The sequence below is a fragment of the Cervus elaphus genome, chromosome 5, assembly GCF_910594005.1.
Source record: "Cervus elaphus chromosome 5, mCerEla1.1, whole genome shotgun sequence".
NCBI lineage: Eukaryota > Metazoa > Chordata > Mammalia > Artiodactyla > Cervidae > Cervus > Cervus elaphus.
In genome coordinates this window covers 46613416-46624643 of record NC_057819.1, presented here as the reverse complement: position 1 = coordinate 46624643, position 11228 = coordinate 46613416, and the positions used below count along the sequence as shown (strand labels likewise).

Genomic DNA, 11228 nt, shown 5'->3' with positions numbered 1-11228 from the left:
GAAAGAGTATCTACCCAGCTTTGTGAAGTTGCCCCTGAACAAAAGAAGGCATATAGTTTAGGAAGGGGATCCAGGGGGCAATTGAGGCTGAACATGGAAGGAATCCCGCAGCACTTTGTAGAACAAGGTACGGATGTTGGATCTTATCCAAGAGTCAAAGGAAGCCGCTGGACGGTTTGAAGTTAGGAAGTGACAAGCCCAGATCCACACTTGGCAAAGCTCCCGCAGTCAGACTTACGCCAGGGCCAGCGGGCGGGTGGGTTCATTAGGGCCACTCCCCTAGGCCGTCTTTCTCCACCCTGGTCACCGCCTCCTGCTCCTCAGCCAAGCCTTCGGAGGGGGCTGGGAAGTGAGCGAGAGGGGCGGGTGGGAAGAACATTCTCCAAAAATATTAAAAAGAAAACATCCCCCTTGGCAGCGAGTGCGCGGGAAGTTGAGCGCGCGAGTTCCGGGCTTCCCGTCCGCCCCCCGCCGGCCGCAGCCCGGGTGAGCCCCCAGCCCCCGCTCGGCCGCCGCCGCCCACCGGGCCGCGGCCGCCGTCCGTCCGTCCGTCCGTCCATCCATCCAGTCGATCTGTCCGCCTCCCCATCCCCCACGTCCTTCCCAGGGCTCCGCGCGGGGTCTGCAGGGAGGAAAAGGGCCGGGGTCGGTCAGGGCGCGCGGAGCCCGCGGAGTCCCCGGCCGCGCCCGGGCGGCGGCGCCAGCACGACCCGGTCCCGGGCGGTTCGGGGCTCCGGGGCCCCGCTTTCGCCGCCGCGCGCCGCTTCCCGGGTCGTCGCCTCAGCGGCCACTTGTGGAATTCTTCCCCGGAGGCTGTAACTTTAAACCGGCCTGAGCAAGGCCTATTTTTATTTGGAAACCAGCGGCCAGAGTGCTGAACCAGAGTGGAGAACACTCAGATGGAGGGCCAGCCCGCCACCTGAAGATTCCTCACGAACTGGCCGCGAAGGACAGGCTTGTCCTGGGGCCTTTCTTTGAGATCTCAAAGCTCTGTCTCCCCCTGTTCCAGGATGGGCCGGACTGGTTTCTGGGGGGTTTTGGAATGAGGATGATGCCTGAGCCTTGCCAGCCGTACATGCACCCCAACATTGAGCCTCCAAGCCGTGACTCAGAGGCCACCACGCATAAGCCCGGGTCACACTCCTGCAGAAATCACCCCAGGAGCTCTTTAGGGACCGGCTTCTGGGGGTGAGGAGCAAGATGAATATAGCAGCCAAGTACCGCCAGGCGTCCTTGTACGTGGGTGACCTCCACGCGGACGTAACCGAGGACCTGCTGTTCAAGAAGTTCAGCGCCGTGGGGCCCGTGTTGTCCATCCGCATCTGCCGGGACCTGCTCACGCGCCGCTCCCTGGGCTACGCCTACGTCAACTTTCTGCAGCTGGCGGACGCCCAGAAGGCCCTGGACACCATGAACTTTGACCTGATAAAGGGCAAATCCATCCGTCTCATGTGGTCTCAACGTGACGCCTACTTAAGGAAATCTGGAATTGGGAACGTGTTCATCAAGAATCTGGACAAATCCATTGATAACAAAACCCTTTATGAACACTTTTCAGCTTTTGGAAAGATCCTGTCCTCCAAGGTGATGAGTGATGATCAGGGCTCCCGGGGCTACGCATTCGTGCACTTTCAAAACCAGGTTGCTGCCGACAGGGCCATCGAGGAGATGAACGGGGCACTGCTTAAGGACTGCAGGCTGTTCGTTGGCAGATTCAAGAGCCGCAAAGATCGAGAAGCCGAATTTCAAAACAAAGCCCATGAGTTCACCAATGTTTACATCAAAAACTTTGGAGATGAGATGGATGATGAGAGACTGAAGGAAGTTTTCAGTAAATATGGCAAAACCCTGAGTGTTAAGGTTATGACAGATTCCAGTGGAAAATCCAAAGGCTTTGGCTTTGTGAGTTTTGATCGCCATGAGGCTGCCAAAAGGGCTGTTGAAGAAATGAATGGAAAGGACATAAACGGACAGCTGCTTTTTGTAGGCCGGGCACAAAAGAAAGCAGAGCGACAGGCTGAGTTAAAGCAAATGTTTGAGCAGCTGAAACATGAAAGATTTCGGCGGTGCCAGGGTGCGAAGCTCTATATTAAGAACCTGGATGAGACCATTGATGATGAAAAACTGCGGAGGGAATTTTCTTCATTTGGATCAATTAGCAGGGTTAAGGTAATGCAGGAAGAAGGGCGAAGCAAAGGGTTTGGCTTGATCTGCTTCTCCTCTGCGGAGGAGGCCACTAAAGCAATGACTGAGATGAATGGCCGCATCTTAGGCTCCAAGCCACTCAACATCGCCCTGGCCCAGAAACCCTAGGAGAGGAAAACTTTCTACATCAGCCAGTGTGTGCTGCAGACTGAGGAATGTTAGTGATCTCTGACTGAATTCTCCTCAGTTAATTTTAAATTCCAGCTGATGGCTGGTTAGTTTAGTAAACGTTGTGATGGAAAGTTTTGTATACAAAACTATTTATTTTCCTTTGGAGCAAAAATAAGTGAATCTTAGAACCTTGGTTCTTTTTACAGAGGCACACCATGTGATTATAATATGGTATATTTTCCCAATTTTGATATAGTGTTCATAGTAATAAGTATAATTGGATATATTTTTACTACATTTTGAACCAACTGAAGTGTGGTAATTACTTGCGTTTTTTTGCATACTTTTTCTTATTTTAATAGTATTGCTAGCTTTAATTTCTTCCATGAAAATATGCCCAAAGTAGTTCTTATACCTAAGCATTGCAAAGTAATTTATTTTTATAAAAAAAAAAAAAACTTTCTAATTTCTCATCTAATGTTTTTAAAAGAAACCAAAGTTTTAAAATTGCTACTACATACTCAGTATCTAGTTTCATTTTGAATTAATATTTAAAATAGTAGAAAATCATTTAATTTTCTTTCGGTTTTTATCCTGAAATGATTGCTTTTCTGATGGCTAAAATTAATGATGGAATTACTTTAGTGTTGCCTACTAATCTGCCTTATAGGATATTTTACTGTTCTTCCCATTGGTTAACATAATTCAGGTGCTTGCTGGTTATCAGATTTGTGACTTGAGTAGTAAAACCTTAACTTCTACATTCCTTAAGTTATAACCCTGTATCAATTCAGGTCAAAAATTGCCCTTCGCATACAGCATATAATTATGCATCAAGTTTTGAATCAGGAACCAATATTATGTAAGTCATATATAGGGAACATAGAAATTTTGTTTAACAACTGTGTTTTCTAACCTCTGTTATATGTTGTTCCATGTAGTGATACTATCTCAGGGTTCAGAGAAGTAAAACTTTCCTATTTTTATGATCTCCATGTCCTTTTTATTAGACCTTAAGAGCTTTGTAACCCATTAAAGCTCACTTTTAGATTTGATTAAGCAGAAGCTCACTAACTGATTTTCTGATAAATTGAAATTACATCACTTAGCCTGTTGTCCAGAATAATTTTGATTTCATTCCCATTTCCAGACTTTTCTCTCCTGTCTTTTCTTTATATGATGTGGTTCCTCTTTACTTTTTAAAAAGGGTTTTATTATACTTACTTTTACTGTGTGCTATTTGAAATCCAGTTTGGAGATAGATACAAGAGTTATTTACATTTAACTAATTACTTTTAAAATTCTGATTCTCTCATACCAAAGGTGTCTAGAAAATAGTTTTCTTATATTTGTTGTTTTATTTTTTTTCCCTCTGCTTAGTTGCTCCCTGTAACCATATATCCAAGTCCTCTGTTTCATATATTACCAGTACAATATTACAGAAATATTAAAATATTTCACTTTGGCAATACTTTAGCTGTGAAAGAATGAGAAAATCTGTTTCTGTTTATTTTTCTATCAACTATATGAACATTCATTGCACATTTTCTAAATTAAAAGTATCTTTTAGACAATGAAAAAATTATAACAACATATAATCCTACTGTGCAGACAGATCTTCTGTTAAAATGTGTTGCATCTCTTCCCCAATTTTTCTTATACTTATACACATAATTTAACAAAAATAGAATCATACTTACAAAACTTCTTAAAACTGCTTTCCTAATTTGACAGTATGACACAGTCAGCTTCCATGGGCAGTTGGAAGTAAGTATTTGCACTATAATTTTAATGACTTTTTTAACTTCCTTTTAATGTTTGTACCATAATGTAACAATTTTCTCTTGATAAACATATAGGGTACTAGATTATCTCTTCCATTCTCCTTTTTTTGTTCTATCATCAACAACTTGGAGATAAACACCCTTGCAAACTCATATATGCTGATATATATAATTAATTTATTAAAAAAATGTGTGATTCATTGGAATTAATGTTTAAAAGGACAACAATTTAAAAACTAATTTTGATAAATATTACCCAAATGCTATTCAGAAACTTGTGCCACTTAACAATTCCACTGTGGAAAAAAAAAAAAGACATTTCCATTGTCAGTAGGACTGCTCATTTCCATATACTAAGAGGGATTTTGCTTACATTGTTGTCTGATTCAACATGATATGTAAAAACAAAATATTTCATGATTATTTATTTTACTACTTTATTACCTCAAAATTTAAACAGCATTTCTTGTAATTACTGGACATTTGTATTTTCATATTTTTGTAAATGATGTCAGTTTATTTTCATGATCTTAATGTGTTTTCCTGTGGGGGTGTTTCTTATTTATATGGAGTTTTTAGACTTTCTTTTCCCTGATACTCTCACCTTGTTTATAGTTTTGAGGGTCATTCCAAAATTAAATTTTTAACCTCAGATTTTTCAAACTCTTAGTTTGGTGGCTTTAATGTTATATTTCAAAACACTTTAAACACCTCAAATATACAAACCCCCATACACACATACAATTCATCTGTATTGTCTTCTATGACTTTCAGAGTTTCATATTCTCAATACTTTCTAAGCAAAGCTTTTGTATATACAGTATCTTATTCATAGCTTATATTAAATATTTTTTAAAGTATGTTGCTTTTCCAATTCTACTAACATATGTTGGTAAATACTTATAAAAGTGTATGTGAAATCCATATGCCAATTATAATTCTTTAGCTCTTTGGATTACTGTGTTGAGACGTACTTACCTACAAAGCAGAGAGCTTTTAAGAAAGGGTGCCAGGCAACAGGACTGGAAACTATAGTACACATATCAAGCCTTGACATCTTTTTCTGGAAAATCCATTTTATATAAATGTTCATGTATTTGAACAATAGTTCACAGTACTTGTAAATGGATTATCAAGATAATATCAGGGAACTGAATTCTCTTCTCACATGTATGAGGATTTAATAGGGCATAATGTCAGTTGTTTAGGTGAATTGTGGCTATAGTTTCATGACACAGTAATATGCCATTTTAGTAAAAATTTCTTATTTTTAATATTTACCTTAAGAAATGACTGTCAGTTTACAAAAAAGTTTACAAAAAATCCTGTAGGTTTTTATTATTTAAATTTTACTTACTCTAAATTTTGTGTGTGTGTGATGCTATCAGGTTCTTGTGGCAGCAGAGATTCATGCACTAAAGAAACTTTACTCTTTTTAAGTCCAAGTGCCTTGATAAATGAAAAGAATCTTCACTTTCTAATAAGTATTCCTGTAAAAGCTAATTTCCATAGAGATGCCTTAAGCCACAGCTTCTGCACCCCCTTCTCTGTCCTCATACACATTGCCAAGTTTGTTATACAGATGTCTGCTTATACAGCCAATTGAATAAATATGTGCCTTTTGAAATTTTATTTTTTAAAATTTTAAGTGGATTTATAGTTGGTAAAAATAAGCTTTTTAAAGTGGTTTAGAATTTATATTTTCATGTTCTTAACATTTGTATAAATCCATTGAAAAGAGATCAAATAAAGACTGAATCTTTCAGTGGTGTCCAAAATTCTCATGTCCAAAAATCATTTTCATTTATTTATTTTTAAGTATTTCTGATTTTCTAGCAATCAGTTTCTCATAAGAGTAAATTGAAAACAACTTTCATTTTTAAATGAAGATATTCATTCATATTTTATGTTTTAAAAGACCAATTCTCATATGAACTAGTATTTGTTTTTAAGTTATTCATAATTATGGGACCATGATTGAAAAGAACCTCTAAGTTTTCATCAGGGACTATTTTAAAGATACTTTTGAATTTAATTGTTAAAGCAAAATTCAGTTAATATTTTGAGGATTTTGAATTAGCTTACTTGTATTCTATTTAGAAAATGTACATCATAATGTAATTTTTTAAAGTAAATAATAATACTTCAAAAAGATAATTTTTGAATATATAAAGGGTCAAACAAATTAAATAACCTCAGAATATCCTTGGCTTCAAGTAATAGAAAATCCAACTCACATTAGAAAAGGAAATTTTATTAAAATTTTCAGACTTAAGGTATCTTCATGTAAGGTATATGAAAACGTCTATATTGATTCTAACTCTTCACCCCCTCTGTCTCAGCGTCATCATCAGGGAGAGGGTCAGGATGTTTACAAGAATTCCTGTCATCACACTGAGACACAGTAACATTCAGAGTATAATACCTTTCCTAGAAACCTTTTAACAACTTTCTCTCTCAGTTCTCATTGTCCATTATTGATATGTATATTCTATAAGATCTGCCATTAGAATTAAGAAATAAGTCAACTTTCTGTGTAGAATGGGCTTATGAATGAAAGAAATTTCATAAGAATGGAGATATTTATAGGTGTATGCATCCACTAAACACTGGATTTGTTTTATCATTTATATCTAATTTTTAATTTCAGTACTTATGGATATTTTCTCCTGCTAACATTAACTTACAATTAGTTCTTAAAATTTCTCCCTGCAAATAATTTTCAACACGAGTCAAACTCACCAGTTTCTTCTCCCTCAGGTTGTATCATCATAGGGACTAAACTGTGCAATATATCCTGTATAAAATTGAATTCATTTTTGTTTAGTAATGGGAATTGTGTTTTTACATGTCATGCTTTATTAGATCTAAATTAGGCATCTATTGAAAATTTTACTGAAAAGTTCAAATTCAATTTAGTCACCCCAGTGGGTTTTCAACATTCCTAGGTGGTTCAGTGGTAAAGAGTCCACCTGCTGATGCAGGAGACCGTGAGAGACACGGGTTCAATCCCTGGGTCAGTAAGATCCCCTGGAGTAAGACATGGCAACTCACTCTAGTATTGTTGCCTGGAAGATTTATGGACAGAGGAGCCTGGTGGGCTATAGTCCATGGGGTTGCAAAAAGTCAGATTTGACTGGGCATGCTATATACAATGGGTTTCCACCAAAAATAATTATCAACAGATTACAAATGATCAAGAATATTTCAAATATAACTCTACATTTAATAAGGTATTGGTTTCTTGAGCTCTAATTTAGTCTGTCAAGTATATCTTCATGTATCTTAGTTAATATTTTAGAATCATACCACCAGAGGGAAAGAATTTACTATGTATCACCAACTAATGTGATATTCTGTATAAAGAATTTTTTTAAAAAAAATTCCCACAGACAATGTAATAGAAAAATCTTGAAAAAGGATCTACAAAGTTAGGTGCCTTCAAAATGGCCCCAGTATATAAAATGAATCTAAGTAACACAAACCTAAATGGATGGGCACTCATTTTCTTTACTAAAGAATTTATATTAGATCCTTTAATACATTAAAATTGTCAGAATGAACAAAACTGGACTTATCCAAGCTTTTCAGTTTAATTTTTCCTGTATTACACAAATTTGGTACAACCTCACATTTTAGCTATGCGCTGTAAGAAAACAAAAACAGAGGTACTAAATTCCGAATTACACATTTACTTGTATTTGAATCTGTTAAGATCAGATTATTTTGTAAGTTTATTCAGAGGAAGTATTTATAGCTCCTTTTTATTTTTGTCTAATGGTCAGGTCTAAGAGTTTATAAAATGTTTTTAACTATATTGAAGTTCCCCAAATGACACAATTGAACCCATCAATTAAGAAAAGAAAAATGATCCTCTTAGTAGCATTCTTTGTCATAGAACAGGCTTAACTTCTGAGAGATATTGGCAGTTTAGACAATGATGTCACATCAGAAGTTGTTAACCCACTCATATTTACATCACCTTAGATAAAATTATCCCTGGTTAAGTTCTGCCAAATGTTAACAGCACATTTTGAGTTTCATATGTAATGTCACTAACATGGAGGATGTTGTTATTAATTTTTTTTTTGCATACAGTGAATATTGGTTATGATTCACTGTGTTGTATGTGTGTGAATTTTTTTAATCGGTGTTTCCAATGGAATATTCTTATCTCAGAAAACCATATCTGACAGTGTGTTTTGAATCACAATTTTGATTTATATTCCATTTCATTTTGTACATGTGCCAGTGGCATACGAATACACCACAATTTTGACATATTGCTAAATCTAGTTCCTTGAAGTTAAAATAAGCCTTTATAATAGTAATTCCAGCAAATCTTTGTTAGGCAAAAAAGTGCCTCAATTTGAATGCAAGTCAGATGTTAGAATTATTTTGACACATCACTATTTTACTGAATTACCAAGGGAATTGTTAGTAATCTAGTATTATCCACTACTCTATTCACTTATATTTCATGCATAGTACTGAGATTGTATGGTTATTTCATTTTTATTTTAATTTACTTTATTTAATAAATACATTTAATTTATTTTATTTAATTTACTATTTATTTTTATTTTAACCAAAATATATTGCAACCTCTCATAGCCATGTCACATGTAAATCTTTACCATGCCTAATACATGCATTATTTTTGGTCCCAGTGTCTCTTTTTATCCTATTCCTATGCTATGATTTCTCTTGGTTAGTTTGCTAGAAATAAACTGTTCTTATTTGTTTTTTTAAAGTGTCATCCTAAACTCTGACTCACTCAAAGCTTTAACTTTTTCTCAAATAGTATGCTGTCTGTTACATGGAATAAAACAGATCTTCTAACTGGTTAATTAAAAAAAAAGAGAGCAGGATTTATTGCCAGATCAAAATAAATAAGAGCTCTTCGTTTGCAAATGAAGTATTCTTTTCTTTTCTTTTCTTACAAGGGTTAAGAAAGACTTTCTATAGACTGTTACACTATAGAGGCAGCAGTACCTGTTTTGAAATTAGACCATATGGCATATTGTTGTAGGGAGTAAAAAAGCAAGCATTTACAAAAGGTTAGGGAGGCTCAACTTCAAGCATTTAGAATGTTATTTTTAAATATTTTATTATTATTATTTTAATTAACTCATTCTCCTCCCTACCTTTTTTTTTTTAGCATTTTAGGGCATAGATTGGATATATTTCTTAGTGGGATATCTATTATTTTACCAGGAACATGTGATGGAAACTGTCCTGCCTTTGTAAGAGAAAAAGTAAAGCAATCATCAGTTTTTAAAAAGAAAATATTGGGTAGAGAAATAACATTCGGTAGCAAATCATTACATCTAAATGAAGTCTATTGTTCAGGATCAACTTGGGAAGTTGAATGAATGACTAATGCAATTTTTCAAATTATCATGTCCTCTTAGACTGTTATGAATCACGTGTCATAAAAATAACCATTTTCAAATGTATGATTCATTGGTTTGTAGTATATTGAAAAGGTTGTGTGAAATCACCTTTATCCAATTCCAGAATATTTTTTATCATGTCAGAAGAAACTTCATATATTCACGAGCAGTTAATCCCATTTTCTCCTCCTCCTCGAACCTAGCAAACACAAATTTATATATCTAGAATTTGCCTGTTTTGGACATTTGACGTAAATGTTATCATATGTTACCTTTTGTGTTTAGGTTCCTTTGCCTAGCTTAATGTTTTAAGATGTTCGTATTGCAGCTTATATCAGTACTCAATTCCTTTTTATGCATGAATAATATCTATTTGTATGGATATACCTCATTCTTTTGGGCTTGCCTCATAGCTCAGCAGTAAAGACTCCACGTGCAATGCAGGAGACATGGGTTCAATCCCCTGAAGAAAGACATGGAAACCTGTTTCAGTATTCTTGTCTGGGAAATCCCATGGACAGAGGAGTGGGCTATAGTCCATGGGATCACAAGAGCTGGAAATAGCTTAGTGACTAAATAACTACCACCACCACATTCTTTTTATCCATTCATCTTTTATTGTATAGTTAGGTTGAAATATAAACAGATCATGGGTTCGATGGGTGAGAGCCCAGATTATGCCTTTTTTTGGTGATATCTAAAAGCTTAATATTTTACATTTAGATCTACAATCTACCTGAAATTTATTTTTTGTTATAATGTGAGTTCAGAAGTGATCTTTTTTTATTTCCATTTAGACATCCAGCAGATTCAGTACTGCTATTTACTGAAAAGTATAACCTTTTCCCTGCCTAACTCTGAAGTGCTATCAGATGCCTTTATTTGTTTTACCAAGTCAGTTTCTGGATTTCTATTCCATTAGTCTATAGTTGTTTATCCTTTGCCAGTGTCATGTAGTCGTTATTACATTGTAATCTTTATATCAGAACAAATCCTTTCATCTTGTTATTCTTACTAAAGATTTACTTGGTTATTCTTAGTTATCTGATTATTCATAGAAATGAAAAAACACAACTTGTGAAGTTTCATACATCTATTTGTGCATATGTATGCACATGCATATAAACATGTATTCCTTTTGGGAATTCATTGTGATCATATTGATTCTGAGTTGAAAGCCTACTGACTAGTCTTCTAACTCATGAAAATGGATATCACTTTAATTGTACTCCTTAATTTTTTCAACAATACTATGTAGTTCTTGTTTAGAAGTCTTGCATATATTTAGTCTTATTCCTAGCTGTATGATATTTTTGTTATTATAAAATGTTTTGATGTTATTTCTTATTTTTACTGTTATAGTAAAACATTTTTATTATTCTAAAAAAATAGAAATATATTTGCTTATAACATAATGCCTAGCTCCCCAATCTCCTTGCCATACATTAATGATTATTTACTTTTTTATATGAACCACAATATGTTAATTGATTGTAATCAATTATCTATGGGATATTGAGTGTTCCCTCTACTCAGTTTTGTCAATTGAAAAAAAATACAAGGTAATGCATTTGCAGTTTCTAATGTGCCAACATTTAACATGTAATATATTTGAGTATATAAATTTTAAAGTTAGTAGTGAAACGTAGTTTAAACAAGCTATATTCTTTTTCTGATTTCCCTCATCAAGCTGTGGCCATGAGATTAACTGAGGATTCTAGGTCACTGTTCA

The 11228-nt window shown here is 35.5% G+C and overlaps 1 protein-coding gene across 1 annotated transcript; it reads left to right on the top strand.

Annotated features, from left to right (window-relative positions):
* Positions 1-357: 357 nt before the first annotated feature.
* On the top strand, positions 358-10805 carry PABPC4L (poly(A) binding protein cytoplasmic 4 like). The gene has a single exon (XM_043902425.1). The coding sequence runs from the start codon at positions 1201-1203 to the stop codon at positions 2311-2313; it is 1113 nt and encodes a 370-aa protein (XP_043758360.1). The 5' UTR covers positions 358-1200; the 3' UTR covers positions 2314-10805.
* Positions 10806-11228: the final 423 nt, after the last annotated feature.